This window comes from Bactrocera tryoni, unplaced genomic scaffold (assembly GCF_016617805.1).
Source record: "Bactrocera tryoni isolate S06 unplaced genomic scaffold, CSIRO_BtryS06_freeze2 scaffold_25, whole genome shotgun sequence".
NCBI lineage: Eukaryota > Metazoa > Arthropoda > Insecta > Diptera > Tephritidae > Bactrocera > Bactrocera tryoni.
This window is the reverse complement of record NW_024395977.1, coordinates 29,124,749-29,144,076: the sequence shown is the minus strand read 5'-3', so window position 1 is coordinate 29,144,076 and position 19,328 is coordinate 29,124,749. Positions and strand designations below refer to the sequence as shown.

At 32.1% G+C, this 19,328-nt stretch overlaps 2 protein-coding genes and 1 long non-coding RNA gene across 7 annotated transcripts in view; 2 read left to right on the top strand and 1 right to left on the bottom strand.

Moving 5' to 3' along the window:
- The first annotated feature begins 1,253 nt into the window (after positions 1 to 1,253).
- LOC120780562 lies at positions 1,254 to 2,771 on the top strand. 4 transcript variants are annotated; one of them, XR_005705910.1, is made up of 3 exons: positions 1,254 to 1,293; positions 1,995 to 2,068; positions 2,119 to 2,771. XR_005705910.1 is itself a non-coding variant. In XM_040112819.1 (3 exons), the coding sequence occupies exons 2-3, from the start codon at positions 2,222 to 2,224 to the stop codon at positions 2,606 to 2,608; spliced, it is 321 nt and encodes a 106-aa protein (XP_039968753.1). In that variant the 5' UTR covers positions 1,254 to 1,293; positions 1,995 to 2,221; the 3' UTR covers positions 2,609 to 2,771. The 4 variants fall into 4 exon arrangements, 2 of the variants coding, with proteins under 2 accessions (XP_039968753.1, XP_039968754.1); XM_040112819.1 differs by having other exon boundaries at positions 1,995 to 2,353; positions 2,420 to 2,771; XR_005705909.1 differs by lacking the exon at positions 1,254 to 1,293 and having other exon boundaries at positions 1,426 to 2,216; positions 2,286 to 2,353; positions 2,420 to 2,771.
- Positions 2,772 to 3,662: 891 nt separating this feature from the next.
- Positions 3,663 to 4,710, top strand: LOC120780452. Its single transcript, XR_005705868.1, has 3 exons — positions 3,663 to 3,826; positions 3,920 to 4,096; positions 4,157 to 4,710. It is a non-coding gene; the product is annotated as an uncharacterized LOC120780452 (long non-coding RNA).
- A 5,352-nt stretch (positions 4,711 to 10,062) lies between these two features.
- Positions 10,063 to 19,328, bottom strand: part of LOC120780503 (E3 ubiquitin-protein ligase hyd) — an 81,780-nt gene continuing 72,514 nt past the window's right edge. For both annotated transcript variants that reach the window (XM_040112778.1, XM_040112779.1), the window contains exons 14-19: positions 16,051 to 16,121; positions 12,837 to 13,168; positions 12,411 to 12,617; positions 12,199 to 12,346; positions 10,470 to 10,700; positions 10,063 to 10,402 (exon numbers count right to left, since the gene is read on the bottom strand). In XM_040112778.1, coding sequence (XP_039968712.1) covers positions 10,190 to 10,402; positions 10,470 to 10,700; positions 12,199 to 12,346; positions 12,411 to 12,617; positions 12,837 to 13,168; positions 16,051 to 16,121 — 1,202 coding nt within the window. In that variant the 3' untranslated portion in view covers positions 10,063 to 10,189. The remainder of the gene's footprint in view (positions 10,403 to 10,469; positions 10,701 to 12,198; positions 12,347 to 12,410; positions 12,618 to 12,836; positions 13,169 to 16,050; positions 16,122 to 19,328) is intronic.

Sequence of the window (19,328 nt, the reverse complement as noted above, 5' to 3'; positions counted from 1 at the left end):
AAAATTAAGAATCTTGTTCCGACGAAGATAACTGTTGGTCGGAGGAAGCTGCTGAGTCAAGAAATAAGGACATAAAAAAATTTCGTCTGCAGCATACAAGGAAAATTTCTCGAGTAGCAACAAATGAAGACCTACTCAATCGTCTACTCCTTTCATAACGGGACAACGAAAGATACCACCTTAAATGAAGTCAATTTTAAATAAATATGTGTATGATCTTTTAGAATAATATATTATACAATAATATGCTTAGTACTTGTTAAAATTACAACCAAATTCATTATTCTGTGATGTGGGGACTTACGAGCAGGGGGTGTAACTTAAGGAGTGAGTTGAATGTGAACGATATTTTATATTTATTTATTTATTTATATTTTTATAGAATTTCGGAAAAATTTAGAATTTTTATCTCCACTAGAAGTATTTTTGGCCGCTCGCTCCATACAAGCCCGACCACTGTGCATGGCAGCGCTCCATTTCGTCGTAATTTTTAGCACACACATGATGTTCAATACGAGTGTAAAATGTAATTTTTAAAATAAAGATTTTTTAGGTAAAAACTGATAAAAGTGTAAAATGTGGATTTATTTAAAAGTTTACAGATTAATTTAACTAATTTGAAGTGAAAACTGTGAGTAAAGTGTGTTCAATGTGATAAAATAGCTTGTTGAAATGTTCGAATTTTGGAAATTTTTGAACTTTAAGGTCAAATATCTCGTAAACTAAGCGTTTGCGGTACCTATAACCCGATATATTTTTTAATCAGGAGGACTTCCTCTTTCCAGTGGTACTTTCAAATCGCGGCACCAAAGAAATCGGAATTGTGCCGTAGCACGAAAAATTGTATCTAAATCTAGAATCCAGTCTTCTACAAGTACTTTGATACTTTTACTGGTAGAACAGTACTTCCCCTGCAAGACGGAGGTAACAGATTGCGCAAACACATTGAAACATTTTCAGCTGTTCACTAACACTGTTACATATTCTGGAATTTTCAATTGAATGGGAGATTACGTAAGTAAGATAGAGAAAAACTATCGACATTCTAAACATATTGTAATGTTAATTTGCCAGAATAGAAGAAGAAAACGAAAAGGGCAGTTTATTTTGGATTTTAAAGAGGTGAGTTTGTTATTTGATAATTTGATATTTTATAAAAAAGATTAAGAAGGAGAAAAAGGTAAGCATTGTGAATTGAATGTTGTGTGTATAATTAAAAATTTTAATATTACAGAAATCATTTGGACCATTTGGAAAATTCAAATCTATTACGTATAACAAACAAATAAGAGAGTAAGTTTTAAATTATTAAATTTAATAATGCATATTTAATTCAAATAGTTGTTATAGATAGTGAATTTTTGTGAAATATGTAATTTGTGCGTTATATCTACATATGTATATTTAAATGTAAAAAATTTAAAATCTAAATTGAAACGAATTGTCCGGTTACAATTATAATTGTGTTGAATTTAGAATGCCCAGGATTTCGGGAACAAAATAGGTATGGTCGGATAAAGGAGGTTCTGCAGATCAATAGTGTAATCCTTTAATTGATGTTAAATAAATATAATTGAATAATAAGTTAATATTAAAAAAAATCCACACGAATTAGTGAAGTGTTAGTGGACATAAAAATGCGAAATATAAGTGTAAAATTAATTTTAAATGGAAAAATACGTTCTTCGAATAGTGGTAATTTTCAGCTTTAAACGCAAATATCTCGAATATTCCCGCGAGTATAAGTATATATACTCTTGAACTGAAGAACCTCTTCTATAACTAAAAATGTTCACTTGTTCGTTTAAGATATCTGTTCGTATGCAGAATATCTAAATTTGTTTAAAATAAAAACAACATTAGGTTTTCATAATGAATAAAAGTGAACATAGTTCGAATATGCATATACGCATTTCTGCTCCAAAGCATGATTTTAAAAATTAAATCAAAATTAAAATATCATTAATCATCATCTTTTTTATGATTTTTCATAGAATGAATTTCGATGACCTCGTGGAAGAAATGGATTCCGAAGTTTAATGCTCACAACCGTTGAGCCTCCATAGAGGTTGTATTGAACATAAATATTTTTCATTTTTTAATAATATTTTTTTACAGATAAAGTGTTTAAAAAATATCTTACAACTTCGTTTGCGCTCCTCGAGTAGAACCATCACAAATTGTGGTACCGTCACCATCTTCTGGCGGCCATGCAGGTATAATGTATTATTATATAAATGTATGTATTAGTATTTGCTTTATAAAAATACATTTATGTTTTTCAGATATAATCCAGAAGCTGGATGCCCTTGAGACTCGACTCACTGCCATTAAAAAGTCCCTAACAGACAAAGTAAGTAACGCAGTATTACATTACCAAATTAAAACAGAAGCTAATTTTTATAATTTAATTTTCTAGATGCCAGAAAAGGCCGAGGTGCAGGCACAAAGCAAATTATTACGCGAATGCCGCGTCATAGCGGCAAAGATGCATCATTCGATTATCCGCATCACCCGTGACTTGGAGGACGAACATTACGTGGAGCTCGCTTCGAAACTGCCTATGTCATCGGAAGAGCACGTATCAGTTTTAAGTTGTACGTATTAGTTTTAAGTTGTAAATATTAGTTCTAAGTTGTACATATTAGTTGTACGTTGTACATATTAGTTTTAAGTTATACATATAAATTAGTTTTAAGTTGCATAAATTAGTTATCAGTTGTATATATCAGTTCTAAGTTGAAGTTTCTAGCAATAATAATAGGCATATTATTAATTTAACTAAATATCTGATTTTGATTTTTTTATTAAATAAAGCAAAATAATAAAAAAACTGAATTTTATTTAAAATAATTGAATTTGATAGAAGTAACAAATGGGTAACAGATAATCTTGTTACTGCTTGTTCTTGCTAACATGCTTATATGTTATAGGTAACAAACTGATAACGAAAATAATAACACTAACAGATATTCGGGTAACAAATACTTTTTGTTATCCATAACACACAGGTAAGCTAAGCGCTAACAAAAGATTTTGTTACCCGTAACATACTGTGAAGAGATTTGCTAACAAATGCATGTATTCTGTTAGAACAAGGCCGCATGCGATATTTGCCATTGGTTAGAGCGAGATAACCATTGAACATCAAAAAGCTATGTGTTATTTTTTTCCCACTCTCTGAACAAAAGTAACCAATATTTTAACGAATGCAAAAGTGAACAATAACAAGTCGCTTACACGTTTGCTAACAACTACCCGTCTTGCAGGGTCAGTTCACCATATTGCTTGTTACGGGGCGTCTCGACAGGATAAGATTTATGGCATACTAAGTGTTAAATCTATTGCTATTGCCATTGTCAAATCTGTATGTGGGCATTTCTTATCATAACATAATCATTTGGAAAATAAAAAAAAAAAACGAGAAGGATCCTTCTTTTTTAAATGTATTTCTGGGAAAAACAAGAATTCATATTTTTGGACAATTGTGGCATAAATTGTATATACCAATAAAAATAATAAATTTAATATTAGCAATGATATTTCGATTTATGCTTGTATAAGTTTATCATTTAAGACTTCACTCACCCCATTTTGCATGTTTCTGTAAATTAACAATCAGCCCTATTCTGCATTTCTACTCGAATCGAAATTTTCTCCGATTGGCAACTTTGGTATTCTGCGTTTCGATTCAACTTCGAAAATTCCAATTCTATGTATTCTGCATTGCGATCGTAATTACGTTTTTGTACGTTGAAGTTTTGTCGACGGAAAGCCGTTATATATTCATTTTCGTGCACTTGGATAAAATAATTTCTTCAAATATGTAAGTAAAACTTTATGATTATAGTTGTAAAAGACATAATGGTGGTGTCCTTGGTTGTTTGTACTTAAATGATATTTTTTGATATGTTTGCAGGTCAAAAGTAACAACGGCAGAGCAATACGAAAAATTGTGTGATATGATGGCCACGAAAAGAGATATTGCGCAGGGCTTCCAAAAGCGACCGAAGGAATAAGTACAGGAGTTTTGGGAGGAGGTTGCAAGGAATTTAAATGCACTTGGCCCACCAACAAAAGATTCCAATACATGGAGGTAAGGTATTACCTACAATTAATTTTAAAAGATTAAGTTAAATCTAACGTTTTCGTGCAGGTCTGGATTGACTGAAAATGCTACATGAAGCGAAAATTATCGCATAACAAAAAAGAAAGGATGAGCACCGGTGGAGGTCCTTGCCGTTTACAACGCATAAGTCCACTTGATGAAAAGGTGATAGCTTTGACGGGTTTGGAATCGGATGATATCCCTTCAACCAGTAGAGCTAGCAGCCAAAATAGAGAGGTGAGAACAGAGAAGCAGAGCACTTCTTCATTACTTAAGCAACAGATACAAATCAAAAAGAATTTTATGCAGAGACGAAAAAATTCAATGAAGCTGCCTTTGGTAAAATGGAAGAGGTTACTTCATATTTACGGCACATGAATCGTTCTCTAGAAACTTTGGCGGAGACTGCAGTGAAGCAACTTGAAGAACAGAAGCGACACAATAGAATTAAGGAAGAGCTGGTGAAGGAAAAAGTAGAAATAAAAATGCAAATGCTAAGATTAGATCCAAATTATAAGCCGGATTCAAAGTAGTCATTTTTTAATTGTTAGCCTTTTATTTATTTTACTATTATTCATTTATATAACGAGCTGTGAAATTAAATAAAAACATTTACTTTTTTAATATAGGAGCTGTAAAATGCACTGAATGCAATTGTTTTTATTTAATAGAATAATGTAGGGCATATTTTGAATAATGCATTGCTCTCCTCCTCAAGTAATATCGCTGCCGCTACTGATTCCATGTTAGTGTTTAAAAAAAACGAGATATAATTTCTTTATTTTAATAAACCAACAATAATTTGTGTATATTTGCTTTGTTATGTTTCATTTTCACACGTTTCAAGGCAAACAGCTGACTTCGAAAGAGCTACAGCTCTTCCTCTTCTTCTTTCAATCCTATCGTAATTCAGAATACCTATTTTCGATTCAGACGGAGCGTAGAGCGGGAACGTAATCGAAATGCAGAATAGGGCTGAATATTAAACTAAATATAAATTTTTTGGAAAAATGTTATTTTGAAAATGTACTTTATTTTTATAATAAAACACAACCGTCTTAATACTCGCTCTACTAAATTTCATATTACCGAAATGAAAATGCCGTCGGCATATGTGCAAATGGAAAATGTTGCCTCTTCGAAATTTTAATAGAAATGAAAACCGCGCTGTTAAACTGCTGAAGTGACATCACTACTAATTAGTCAGGGGTGTTGTGGAATCCTAGACAGAATTGCTTAGCTTTCTGAATTGCAAACCAATTCTGATTATCAATGGTGTCACAGAATCTGATTGGATTGTCGTTTTTTCGAACATTCGCAAAACCAATATTCAAACCAGCTGTTTACTAATGTGACAAAACTTACAAATGAATACAGTTGGAGGCAATCCTATTAAAGTTTTTAATGAGTTCCGAGTTAAAGAAAGATTTTAAGGGATAACATTTATATGTAGATAGGAATTCGAAATATTGTTGAAGCTAGAAGGGAAAGATGTATGAGCGCTTGGGCAGAAAGCGAAAACTTTGACTCGGTTTTTCATTTTTACAATTTTTCTTAGTTGGCGGGCAGGATTGAAAAAACTAAACGTATGAAATTGGGGCAAAGTTTGTTATCTTTGGCATTAAATTATCTTCTATTTAAACTAAAAAAATTAACAAATGTTTGAACATATGTTTAAGCAACATAAAGTAACATTTTTTTTGGTCAAAAACCACTTTTTAAAAAAATATAGAATTTTATTTTTTGAAATTTTCCTAGTTTAACTTGAACATAAGTTATTGACAAATATGAATCTCTTTAAATTTTTTGTTTCCGGCAGAAATTGCGACCTGCATACTTTCCGCCGTCCGACAAATGCACACGCGAGATGCATCGGGCAATTGTTTCCCTAAGGCAAAATATCAAAGAATTCGTATCCAAAAAATTTTCAGGTGATGTTTAGATATATAACTATAAACCCTAAAAATTTCGCTTTAATCAATTATTTCTTCCCTTCCAAAAAAAAAACATCAAGCCTCCAAAGCGCATTTTTTTCCAAAACTCAATAATTAAAACATTTCGTACTTTATTCTTATGTTTTCTTCCATAGAAATAAAGATAAATCAATTCGAAACAATAAAATAACTCGATTTCTTAACTTACATTTCAAATCAGTGTGCGACTATCTTCTTACTTTGTTTCTGACAGCAAAACCGACAAAATTGGTTTCTGTGACACCCAAAACCGATACAAATTCTGTTTCGAATATCAAACCAATAATGTCTGAATTCATGACCGCCGTATACTTGGCGAATAAATTGATCATTTCCATAAATTAATGTATGGAAAAATCTGGAATTAATTTGGGAAATTTCGGGAAAGCCTCTTTATAATTTGGGAACGAACAGTTAATTAAGAATCAGTAAAAACATATTCAACCGTATACTTGGCGAATTTTTGAGGGAATGGCGAAATTTAGATTGCAACAGACGTAAAATCATTTGGGAATTATCAGGAAATATGTTTTTTAATTTGGGAAAGCGATGTTATTATAGTAATTATGTATTTAAAAATCTGACACTGGGTCACGTGATGGACTCAACCCTCCTCTCGCTCTAATGAGTAGTGGGGGTATCCAATGAGGATGGACACATTATATTGAGTTCTACTGAAGTCCATGGAAATTGCGTTAAATCTCTATTAGGAAATGTGTCCTATCTAAGTGCAATAATCTAAGAAACTCAGAATAATGGAGTACTTCTCGATAACTCTGTTGTGAACCAAAGAAGATGTGACATTCAGCAGATTCACAAACTGAAGGGCACAATTCCGAATTCTTTGGCGCCGCGAGTTGAACTGTTGAAAAGAGGAAGTCCTCCTGATTAAAAAATATACAGGGTTATAGGTACCACAAACGCTTAGTTTGCGAGATATTCGACCTTACAGTTCAAAAATTCCCAAAATTCGAACATTTCAACAAGCTATTTTACCACATTAAACACACTTTACTCACATTTTTCATTTCAAATTAATTAAATTAAACTATAAACTTTTAAATAAATCCACATTTTACACTTTTAACAGTCTTTTTACCGAAGAAATCTTTATTTTAAAAATTACATTTTACACTCGTAGTGAACATCAATTACGACGAAATGGAGCGCTACCATGTGATAAGATGGAAATTCGCTGAAAGGCCTTTTTTCCCAAAAAATCCTCTATCCATTCATGTGGATATGTTCTTTATTTAATTTAATAAACAAATAAGTAATATTATATATATTGTCACCTAATATACAAAAAAAACGTATTATCAAAAATAAATGGAAAGCGCTGACAGATATAATAACCAAAATTTAACCATTTTATAACGAAAACTCAAATTTTGTTTCAATATGAGTGCAAGATAACCAAAAAATATGACCACTTTATAACGAAACTCAATGTTTTTTTATTTTAACGCAGAAAGGAGTACTACGCGAAAGTACTTCAGTCACATAAATAACATATACATATGTAGAAAGAATTTTTTATAGTTAATATAGAAAAAAGAATCACGCGAAAAAGAAAACAAAGAAAAATTTTTAAAAATCCAACATATTTGCTGTTTAAGATGTGGCAAGGCTTGTTTTCCTCATAATTGTAAACAATCTAACCTTTTCAACGATGAGTGTGCTAAGTGATTTTTAAATTAATAAATTTAGGTAAAATATACCAAAATAAAAGTGAAATGTGAACTTATTTCGATGTTTAGAGTGTATATTTAAATATACAGAGTGGAAAACGTGAAAAAAATTTAGTGAAACATAGAGAAATACCATGTGTTATTAGTGCAAATTTTTGAACTTTTAATCGTGAATATTGTAAAAAATAAAAGTTTTTTTATATTATTTTTGGATATTTCTTCTCTGGAGAAGCTCCCCTATCCGCACATACCCCAAATAGGGAAATTCGGTTTTTTGTACGCCTCCGCCAAAGTAATCGGAATCGTGCCAACTGAAGCATCGGCACAAGAAAAATTTTTCCAATGAATTCTAGGCAATGGTTCCTTTGTAGAAAACTCTGATGGAAACATCTAATTAATCTTTATAAAAATATTTGAAGACTGTTTCATCTCTCTGAATCAACCCAAAGTACCCTATCTGAGGTCAATCGTAGCCATTCATCAATAAAAAAAATTCCATAACCTAAATCCTCTTTGTATACCCCCACTACTCATTAGAGCGAGAGGAGGGTTGAGTCCATCACGTGACCCAGTGTCAGATTTTTAAATACATAATTACTATTATAACATCGCTTTCCCAAATTAAAAAAAAATATTTCCTGATAATTCCCAAAATATTTTACGTCTGTTGCAATTTAAATTTTGCCATTCCCTCAAAAATTCGCCAAGTATACGGTTGAATATGTTTTTAATGATTCTTAATTAACTGTTCGTTCCCAAATTATAACAAGGCTTTCCCGAAATTTCCCAAATTAATTCCCGATCGTTCCATACATTAATTTATGGAAACGATTAATTTATTCGCCAAGTATACTGCTTTTTTGATCGGTTTCAATTCTGATTCCGACAACTATCAGATTTCACAACACCTCTGAGTATTCCATATATTGAAAGCAATAAGCAATATGGAGTCTCCACAGGCAATAGGCACGACAATACAGTTAGTATGACATAAAATTTATCCTGTCGAGATGTCCCATTATATATGTCCTTAAGGTGTGGTATGAAATCATTTGAAAGGTAGAATAAGAGCATGTTAACACCACACTCATCGCAGAATAATCTCAGATGTCGTGTGTCCTCATTCAGAGCAATTTTTTTAACCCTACTTCAGTGAAACTTCTTGGAGAGTATGATTCATCCCAGATATAGAACACTTGAATTTTAGAAATAGCATGTTTCGAAACAAACATTTACAGTGAATCAATTAAGTTTACATACACCTACCTAGTTCAATTAATCTACGACACATTTATTTGTTTTAAATTGAATATATTTTGTGTTCTTTTTTATACTTATTTCAAAAGATGTCTATTTTACATTAAATGTTGCATACCAAAATATTTCTTTTACACAAATAAAAAAAAATAATACTAAAGCTTAAGTAAGCATACACTAATGATTATTTATATAAATCTTTTGATTTACAATTCCTTACTGTTTGGACATTTAGTTTTTTGTGTACATTTCAAAAATGGATAAGCACATATGTATGGGGATGTTCGAGCAAGCAAATAACTGCAGCAATATTGCGACAGTGTTGTTTTTCTGCAGATACTCAGCTGATACTTACATTGCAAAATTTTTGCGTCGAATATGATGCCTTGCTATACTGCCGCAGTGATTGAGACTCGAACATCCCCTATATCTGACCATTTACAAATAATTTACGTAGAAGTGTGCTTATATTGGCTGTTAATTTTCAACAGAAAATATAGAATTGAAAATAACTCTATATGCTCCGCAATCACCAGACATTAATCCTAACATATATGAAACTTATTGAAAAAACGTATTCGAAAACAACGAATTTCATTAAAAGAGTGCCTAAAACTGCCTTATGGTATTAGTGGGTCAAACTATCTGGAAAAAATACTAGAAATTGAGTGGGGAGTATAAGTCTGGGGGCAATAATTTCAACAAAATGAAGGCCAAAAACTAATACATACATCTAAAACTATTGTAATTACTTTTGATTTATATAAATAATCATTAGCATTTTAAGCTTTAGTATAAATTATTTTTATTTCTGTACAAAAAAACTTTTGTCATGCTATATTTAATGTTAAACATATGTTTCAAAAGATAAATATAAAAGAACACAAAATATATTAATTTTAAAACTTATAAACGTACGACTACACGACTACATGTAAATAAGCATTTCTGTTTATCAATAAAAATGTTAAGATGTTCAGATTTCTTATTGAATTCAAATTGTAAGTGGAAATAAAATCAATTTTGCAAGCAATTTAAAATATATCCTTATAATAAATAAGTATGTCGTACAAGAAAACATAAATTAATTATCTCAATTTCGCCATTAATATAAATGGAATTTGTAGAACCATACTCTAGTTAAAAGCTTATCTCTAAATTTATACAAAACCAAAGTTTTTCGATTTAATGGCCATAAGTAATTTGCTACGTAATATGGTTTTGCTAGAATATAAAGGTATATATAAACGTGATATACAGGTGTTTGCTGTAGGTAAATGCGAATCATCGGCTGGTCTAATAGTTACAGAAGGAAGGGGCTGAAATCCTTCTTCGGAGGCTGGTAGCGCAGGTGAGCCGGTCCAAAAATAAACCTTATATTTGATATATAATTATTAAAAAAATACAAATATTTTTGGTTAAAGTTTAAATCAATATTACCAAATCTTGACGCTCTGAAGTACCCATTTTTTCTACAATGCTCCAAAACCACCTTTTAAATTTCAGGAGCTTGTCAGATCCCTCACTGGATTCATCATTGAAAGTTGTATATGATATCAAGGTGGACACATTTATGTCTCCAACGCCGTTTAATAGTAGACGAAGATCTTCAGCAGTTAAACTGTTCATGCAGCTGTCTGGCAGCACATCAAACACTCCATCTCTTAGCGCCTGAAAGTATGATTCACATTCTCATTTACATATAAAATAACGGGGTATTAGAATATTGATAAGCTACAATTAAAGTTCCAAATGTTGCTATTCACCTAACGGTTATTTGTATCAATTAAAACTAATAAATATATATAAATTATCTGGATGACAAAACAAGTTAACTGTTTGTCCGTCCGTGGTTAAGATATCTTGCTGAAACTTAGTACACGTGTTCCTTGACGCCCTAGGAGTGGTGGTGGGCGTAATCAGGCAATTATCACGACTACAAATAGCCATTAAGCGAAAATCTATAAATTGCCATAACTAAACAGCATTAAAGTACAAAACTGCAATTTAGTACAATGAACCGCTTTAGAGGGCAGAGGACAAATCATTTCGCCACCTCTTAAGATAGTGTGAAAATAGGTGACATCGGATGATACCTCTACTACTCATATAACAGTTTCGTTTAATGTAGCCATAAATAGCTAAATGCGTCAGAAAAATTGAATTTTACCTCCGTTATCCGTACATTCCTATAACACAGGAAGTAACCCTTAAATCTCACATACCTAATATAAAACTTTTTTAATTTTAAAACTTTCGGTATCATAGAAAATTCAACTGAATGTCAAATTTTTGATATACACACAGCGAAGCAAATATAGCCGCCTCAATTTACTTTATTATTTAAAGTAAAAAAATGTTCGCTGAAACTTCAAACAAATCCTTAAATTTAATTTAGAAGTTTTTGCAGTTTATTTCAATAATGTTTGCATAAAAAAATAAGCACAATGTCTCATGAATATATGTTCAGTGAATCAATAAAGTTTACATACACCTAGCTCTATTAATCTAGGTCACATTTATTTGTTTTAAAATGAACAAAATAGATTATTTTTGATTAGCCAACGAAAACTAATTATTTTTATGATAAAGAAGGCATGCTCATTATAAATGGAAATGTTCTAGACCTTGGTCTAAGCCCCATATCCCCAATACAAGGAGCGTTCCAAAGTAAACAGAGCGCCCCCCTGGTGGCCATCTATATGTCGACTGGTGCGTTAGAAATTGCTATCTTTACCGATTGTTCAGTGAGAATCTCATGACATTTCGTCGATTGGAAGTGAAGTTATTGCGTTTTAAGTGTCAGTATGTTTGAGTTATCGGTGAGAAAATGAGCTTTGAACAAAGAACCAAGATTAAATTTTGTTTTAAAATTGGTAAAACTTTTACCGAAATGTCATTTCGCGCGCCAAAGTTTTCGCTTTCTGCCCAGTGCTCATATATCTGCTAGATGTTCGATTACTATTTCCCTTCTAGCTTCGACAGTATTTCGTATTCCCATCTATAACTTTGTGGACATATTCTTAGATAGTTTTAAAGAGATTTAAGAAAAAAAAAATCGATTTTCTGAAACTTCTAAAGCAGGCTCCTCCCCTAAGTGATAAAAAAATATAAGGTATAAAGGCGTAGCAGTTTTCTTATTAAAAAGCAAATGGTTCTAATTACTTACCTCTAAAGCTTTTTCTTGCGATTTGATTAATCTATATTCGGTGTAACGTTTTAAATACTCAAATAAATTGCTGCTAGTAACTTGAATTTCACGTCCACCCGGTAATAATTCGACACTACCACCTCCTTCTTCTTTCATAAGATCGATACTTAAAATGTATTTCAAACAATAATAGTTAAAATCAGCAAACATTTTGAATTGATTTAGCTTACACAAAAAACAACTCCATGCGTAGTATTGTGGCATCTCCATCTTCTGATTGGGCGTTTAGTATAAGTTGCCTGAATGACTCGTATATTGTGGGATCAAAAAATGCCAAATCGTAAAATTTAATTTTCCTTCCTAATATAAATTTTAATACATGTCGTTGTAAAAAAAGTGGAAGCAACTCATTTTGCTGCAAGCATAATCCGATCAATCTGAAAAATGTTATTTTTTCATATTTTTTCAGTTTTGCTTAATAATTGAAACAAGAAAAAAAACATTAATCAGTTGCACTGGCGCAATAATTCTCTTCAAAGGCACATTTTTTATTGCATAAAAGCATTCTATGCTACGGGAGTTGACCCGGTTTAAAGTTTGCCAATAATAACATGTTTCCTGTTTTCTAATACATCTAAATTTTATTAATTACATACCTTCCAATATTCCTGAATGCACTTATTCGTTCAAATGAGCCATAACCTTGTCTTGGGGTATAAAAACCCCTTTTCCCAGGCGAATAAAATAAGGGTTCATTATCTTCAATTTGACACTGTTCAAGTAATACCACCGGTATCATTTTCTTCTGAGTTTGGGTAGATACATTATTAGCCTCTGTTTTTTGCTTGTATGTTATTATATCAAGAGCTTCGTTAACCTTTTGTCTTAATGTGTCTTCAGAGGACAAAATGGAAAGTAGTTGAGGCGTTGGTATTTCAAGAAGCATTCCAGTGATTTTTGATGCATTTGTAGCATTTATAGAGTAAATCTAAGGGTATAAAATGAAAAATATATATTTAAACCAAATGTTAATAAAAATACAACTAGATAACAGACTACTGCGAATTATAACAAAATAACAAGTCTTATATATTAAGATGACTTTCATAATTTGTTAAAAATAAAAGGAAGGGAAGAAAAAGTTTTATCCATTTTATAATCCTAATAAATTAGTGAGTTAGTTAATAATAAAGGTTTTAATATCCATAATTTATTTTCATTTAAATATAGAAGCTATTTTTATTAAACGTGAATAAGTATCATCTCTATATATTAAAGTTATGTGCAACTTTTCGATACGTTCAAGATATCGAAATATGCAGTAGAATTGATTTTAACGTGAGATGATCATGATAACAATATAATGGAATAGTTAAATTGCCAATCTACAATCTAGTCATACATAAATATGTATGGTATAACAACATCTGCACAGTCTCTGCATCTGCATCGTATATCGTTACACATACATATGTATATAAGCTTCTTGTTATAGTGAATAACAGTGAAGAAGTAGAGCAGAAGAGGGCGCGTCTCACGTCCTATATCTAATCATATGATAATGTTTTGTCCAAAATTCATCGACAGTAATTACAAAATCGACTTCTAAAACACAGACTTGATCGTTCCTTTTAAATTTTGCATTGTTCTGTGCAATGCTTCAGGAATATCTGTCAGCTATTTTGTACTCATCTCAAATTATGATTCAACCTTTTCGTATTCAGTTACAACTATCACTATAATTCATATATATATGTATATGTATGTATGGAAACAAAAACCACTGTATCCTGCTATTAGCTGTGTGATTTTATTTTGTATTTTTGAAGAAAGAATGTTCAAATGATTCTTACATGAATATAGTTCGAAATATAATTTTTTTTATTTATGAATTATTTTTATATATTAATTATTAACTTAAGCATCATTACCCACGATCACTTATTTTCTTCAAGTTTCTTGTCCATGACTTTTTGCAAGCACTTCATTTTATATTAGTGCCGAAATAAACTATAAGAAGACTCAAGGAAAACATTTTTGGGCACTCTTATTTTAGTGTATGCGTAATATATTTTGTGTGTGGAATTTTGGAAGAAAAACATGTTACTGTAAAATCTGGATTGATAAGTGTTATCCGCACTCCTTAAAATTTTTTAGCTTTCGTGGTTTTATATATACATTATATGTAACTTTATTTATATCGATTAGTTCTGGGTGTCACAAACAACCGTTAGGTGAACAAAAAAACTATTAAAACTGAATTCTGACGAGTTGAAATCCAGGTGACTGTTTGTTTGTCCATAATTAACGACTGAATTAAGATATAGAACGACATGAGAAGACCATATAGGCTATATAGGAGCTGGGGTAAAAATTGAGCGATGGTCGTGGCACCGCCCCCTTTAGTTGAATTCACATATTATATACACCGCCAGACTGACTTCACACAAATGTGACATATTAACATAACTAACATTCTTGTTACAGTGTGAAAATGTGCGAAATTGGACTAAAACCACGCCTACTTCCCATAAAACACAATTGTAAATTCCATTTGATTCATTCTTTAACTTTCCAGTGTACAAATCAATAAGCAATTAAAATTTACCAAATTACACAAGGTGCGTTCCAAAGTAAACAAGACTTAACAACAACAAAAATAGTTTCCTTCTGCTTCAATAAAACTTTTTTTGCACGGTCCACAAGCATGTCGAACGAGTGTTTTAGCTCGTTGGCCGGTATGGCCGCCAGTATGCCGGTGCAAGCCTTTTGAATGGCCTCTACATCTGCATAACGCTTTCGTTTCATGGGCAAATGCATTTTTCCGAAAAGGAACAAGGTGCACGGTGCCATATCAGGTGAATATGGGGAGTGGTTAATTGTTAAAATATGATTTTTGGTCAAATAATCAGTCACCGAATATTGGATCGAATATTGGATTTTGTACAATGTTTGGTCGTCAGTCAATTTGTGCGGAACAAACCGTGCACACACCTTTCCACAATTCCATTTCCATGAATTTCAATGATGATTTCGGCTGATTTTTGATGAATTCACGCACAATTTCGATTTAATTTCCGGTGATCACGGATTTTGATTGGTCATTTATGTCCTCACGACCACTTTGAAAACGTTGAAACCACTCGTGCACTCTGCTACGGGATAGGTAATCATCGCCATAAACTTGTTTTATCAATTGAAACGTTTCGGTAAAAGTTTTCCAATTTTAAAACAAAATTTAATCTTGGCTCCTTGTTCCAAGCTCATTTTCGCACCGATAACACAAACATACTGACACTTAAACCGCAATAACTTCACTTCCAACCAAATAAAATGTGATGAAATTCTCACTGGACAATCGATAAAGATAGCAGATTCTAACGCAACAGTCGACATATGATGGCGCCACCAGGGGGCGCAGATTCAAAAAGTTCTGTTTACTTTGGAACGCATAGTGTGTTTGAAGAATGCCACTTTATGACCAAAAATTGTCCAAATTGTGTAGACCCAGAGCCTGTATTTGACTTTATACCGAAAACATCGGTAAATGTGTGAAATATAAAAGTGAAATTCGGAGATAATCCTTTTGTGATAATAGTATGTCTGTGTGTCAAAAATGGGTTGAATCGAGTCAATAGTTTCTTAACGCCCATATACCTAATATACAAATTTTTGAAGTTCCAGTGGACTTTATTCCGCATTTAACTATCAATATCAATGACAACAAGATAAAGTATCTTTGTGCCTAAAATTGATAAAATCGAGTAAAAACTTGACCCAGCCAGTTGTACGGTCACAAATGTACAAATTTTACTTTAACGTACAGTTGATACATATCAGCTAAAAATCTATAACAAACCAATAACTTACCTTAGGAAAGAGCCTTTCACCTAACTGTTGTAAATGCACAGATAAATGGTCATTGGGTTCAGTTGGTCCGTCTAAAATTAAAAACAAAAACATATGTTACGATAGGTTTGAATATTAAAACTTTATAATATAATGCTATATGCAAGAGAACGAGAACACCCCAAATGTAGCAAGTTTAAAAGAAATTGATAATAATAGTATACCATACCATAACACATCTTTTGGCAAATTTCGTTCCCTTCAAGGGAACATCAGCAAAGGATTGAGATGCAGAAACGACTAGCAGCAATTGAATCAAGTCAATCGTTTAAATGAGTATTAACGGTCGATCAACAAGAGGCGAGGCGCTTGAATATAAACGACTCAATGGACATTGACCTGGAATTATTTACAGCACTCCCACGGTTCGAAGGAACCAATATACATAGATCCTGAAGAACACAGGTATGGATCTTTATGGATGGTATAAAAGGGTTCACCAACCAGCCCAGATACTACAATGCATTAGTATGCACAGAAATAACGAGTGCAGCAGCAGACATCCTAACCAATCAAAACAATAATTCTAATCAATCATAAATATATTGTGTTATACTTTTGCGACCAAAACCACTGTACGTCCTTTTAGCGGAAATGAAAAAAATCGTACAAGGAAAAAAAAACAATAGCTGAATGCCACAGTGAAGTGAGGTAAGTAAGATGTCTGAAAATTAAAACCTTTGCTTCAATGAAGGAATATGCGAATCAGGAAGCAGTCATCCTAGGGTTAAATAGCAAATATGCAAGTGGGACCTTGTATAGTCATGACCCTAAGGATTTGGAAACAGCTTACGCAGTAGTTAGTACTTTTTACGACAACAGTGTTAATTCTCAATTCGAGGTACATTCTAACCTCCCAACGGCGAACGCAGCAAAGATTCCTGCAGCCTGACGATAAAAGAAAATATGTATAATCCAGGAATTCAAATGCAGCGAAATATCCAGGAGCAACCAACTCATCGGTATCAACAACATTCTGAACCCATGGAAGTTGACAGTTCGTAGCAGTACCAGATTCCAACCTATTATTTCAATCAATCAAGAGATCCGCCCCTCCAACGTCTCGTTCGAAAACAACAAAAAATGCAGTGCGTCAATCAAACCAGACATGCAGACTACGAAGGACAGTATGAGACACAGAATACTTTTTTAGGCGAGTAAATAATTTGCCCTACTTCGAAACAAAATGTGGATTGACCGGCACACGCGTTACAACGTTAGTGAACACAGGATCCACTAATAATTATATTAGCAATAAATATAAAATTGGTATGCCAATACCAATTAATCCTTTCAAAACAAAAATTTTACAAAAAAAGTGAAATAGATAAACTTAATGAATTTGATATGATATTAAAAGTCCAAGGACCAAGAACTCTTGAGACAAAATTATTATTTGATGATTGTTTAAAGTACCAGGAGAAAGTGATCCATAATGTAGAATCAGAAATAAATTTCACTATTAATAATCTTCGATACAAAGAAGATATAAGAAAATTAATGATAAAAAAACGTTGAATAAGTGAATTTCTTCCTTTCAATACAACGATTCAGGCGACAAGACAGAGGATCCAATATGGAAAAAACAATATCAATATGCCATTGCGGATAACGACTTTGTGAATAAAAAAAATAGTGAGTTCTTAAAAAAAGGAATTATTAAGCCAAGTAAATGCCCATATAATTCTCACATATGGACTGTTCCAAACAAAGCTCTGACGAATAAGGTAAGCCAAACAAGGAGAATGGCAGTTGATTTCCAAAAAAATAATGCTCAGACAATCACAGATGGATATCCAATACCTGATGTAAATATGAATATAATGTATGTAAGTACATATAAAATTTGGGAAAATCAAAAGTACTTTTAACTACAGATTTAGAATCAGGATTTGTTTGGTTTGGTTTGGGTTGAAAACCCACCTCACATCTTTCAACAATGCGTAGACGTTATCTTACGGGAATATATGTACATATTGGTAAATTGATGTTTATATATGCGATGTACTAATATTTCCCGAAGAACATATTGAACACGATTCAGCTATAAGAGAAGCACTACATAAAGTGAACGACAAGTCACATTTTTTTAACACTCAGTCGAGTATCTTGGGATCATTAAACATAATATAATTACAGTGGGTCCAAACAAGATTGAAACAATTAAAAAACTCCAGTTCTAAGAGCACTTAGGGAACTAAGGTCATTTTTAGGATTAGCTAGTGATTATATAAAATTTATTAGGAATTTTGTATCTATCACTAAACCCTTAACTATTCATATAAGAGGAGATGAAGGAACTATTTATACAGACCATCAGATCAGTCCGTAATTTATTCAATATCGAAATTAAAAGGGTGAAAAAAATTAATTGAACAATATGGAACATAACTTGTTCATAAACCAGGGCACCAAAATGTTGTAGCAGACGCCAAGGCAACAAATAAATGCGAATACTTATTGTTCTCAATATTCAGCAGAAAATTTCATTAATCCGGATTAATTCAGGAGTTAGTGAAGATAACTCCGTTGCTAACTCCCATTTAATCCTCAAAATTTTAATTAGCTGCATTTTCATTGGCAACATTGTTAAAAATTGCCAATTTTAATCTCTTGTGACTGAAAAACAAGCAACACTGACATCTGTTTTTTAAATTGTCAATAATAAAACAAAAGTTTTATGTTATGATGTTATGTTATAATGCAGTTTTAAAAATAACGTGTTTATATGTTTTTGTAATAAAAAATGGTTTTGTAACAATTGGTCGGCTAACAACCACAATGATTATCTACTATCTATTTTCATTGAAAATATTATAAAAATGACTTTCAGTTGTTTACGAGGCTTTCAAACTCGCATATCTGCCATCGGTCACCTACAAATTTGGATCTGATTAAGTGTGCAGTTAATCCGGATTAACGCTGCCGTCTGTCAATGCATAACGCCGAACATCTTTTGACAACTCAACAAGAACGATCCAGTTGAACGGATTCACAGTATGTTAATGGAAATTTAATAAGCTTGACAAGTGAAAACAAAAAAGCTCCTGGTGAAGAATTGTATGAAGAATTGCGGTACGACAACATACATTCAATTACAGGATACAAACCTGAAGATGCATTCTTCAATGGAGAAAAGTATCCGGTAATAAAAGACATTTTACTAAAAAATCAAGAAATAGTATTGAATTACCACAACAAAGATAGAAAGACTATTATATACATATGTATGTATAAGT

Coding starts and splice junctions, on each gene's coding strand:
- LOC120780562 (XM_040112819.1), top strand. CDS start 2,222: ATGTATTATTATATAAATGTATGTATTAGTATTTGCTTTATAAAAATA. Junction 2,354..2,419: donor AAAAGTCCCTAACAGACAAA/GTAAGTAACGCA, acceptor TTAATTTTCTAG/ATGCCAGAAAAGGCCGAGGT.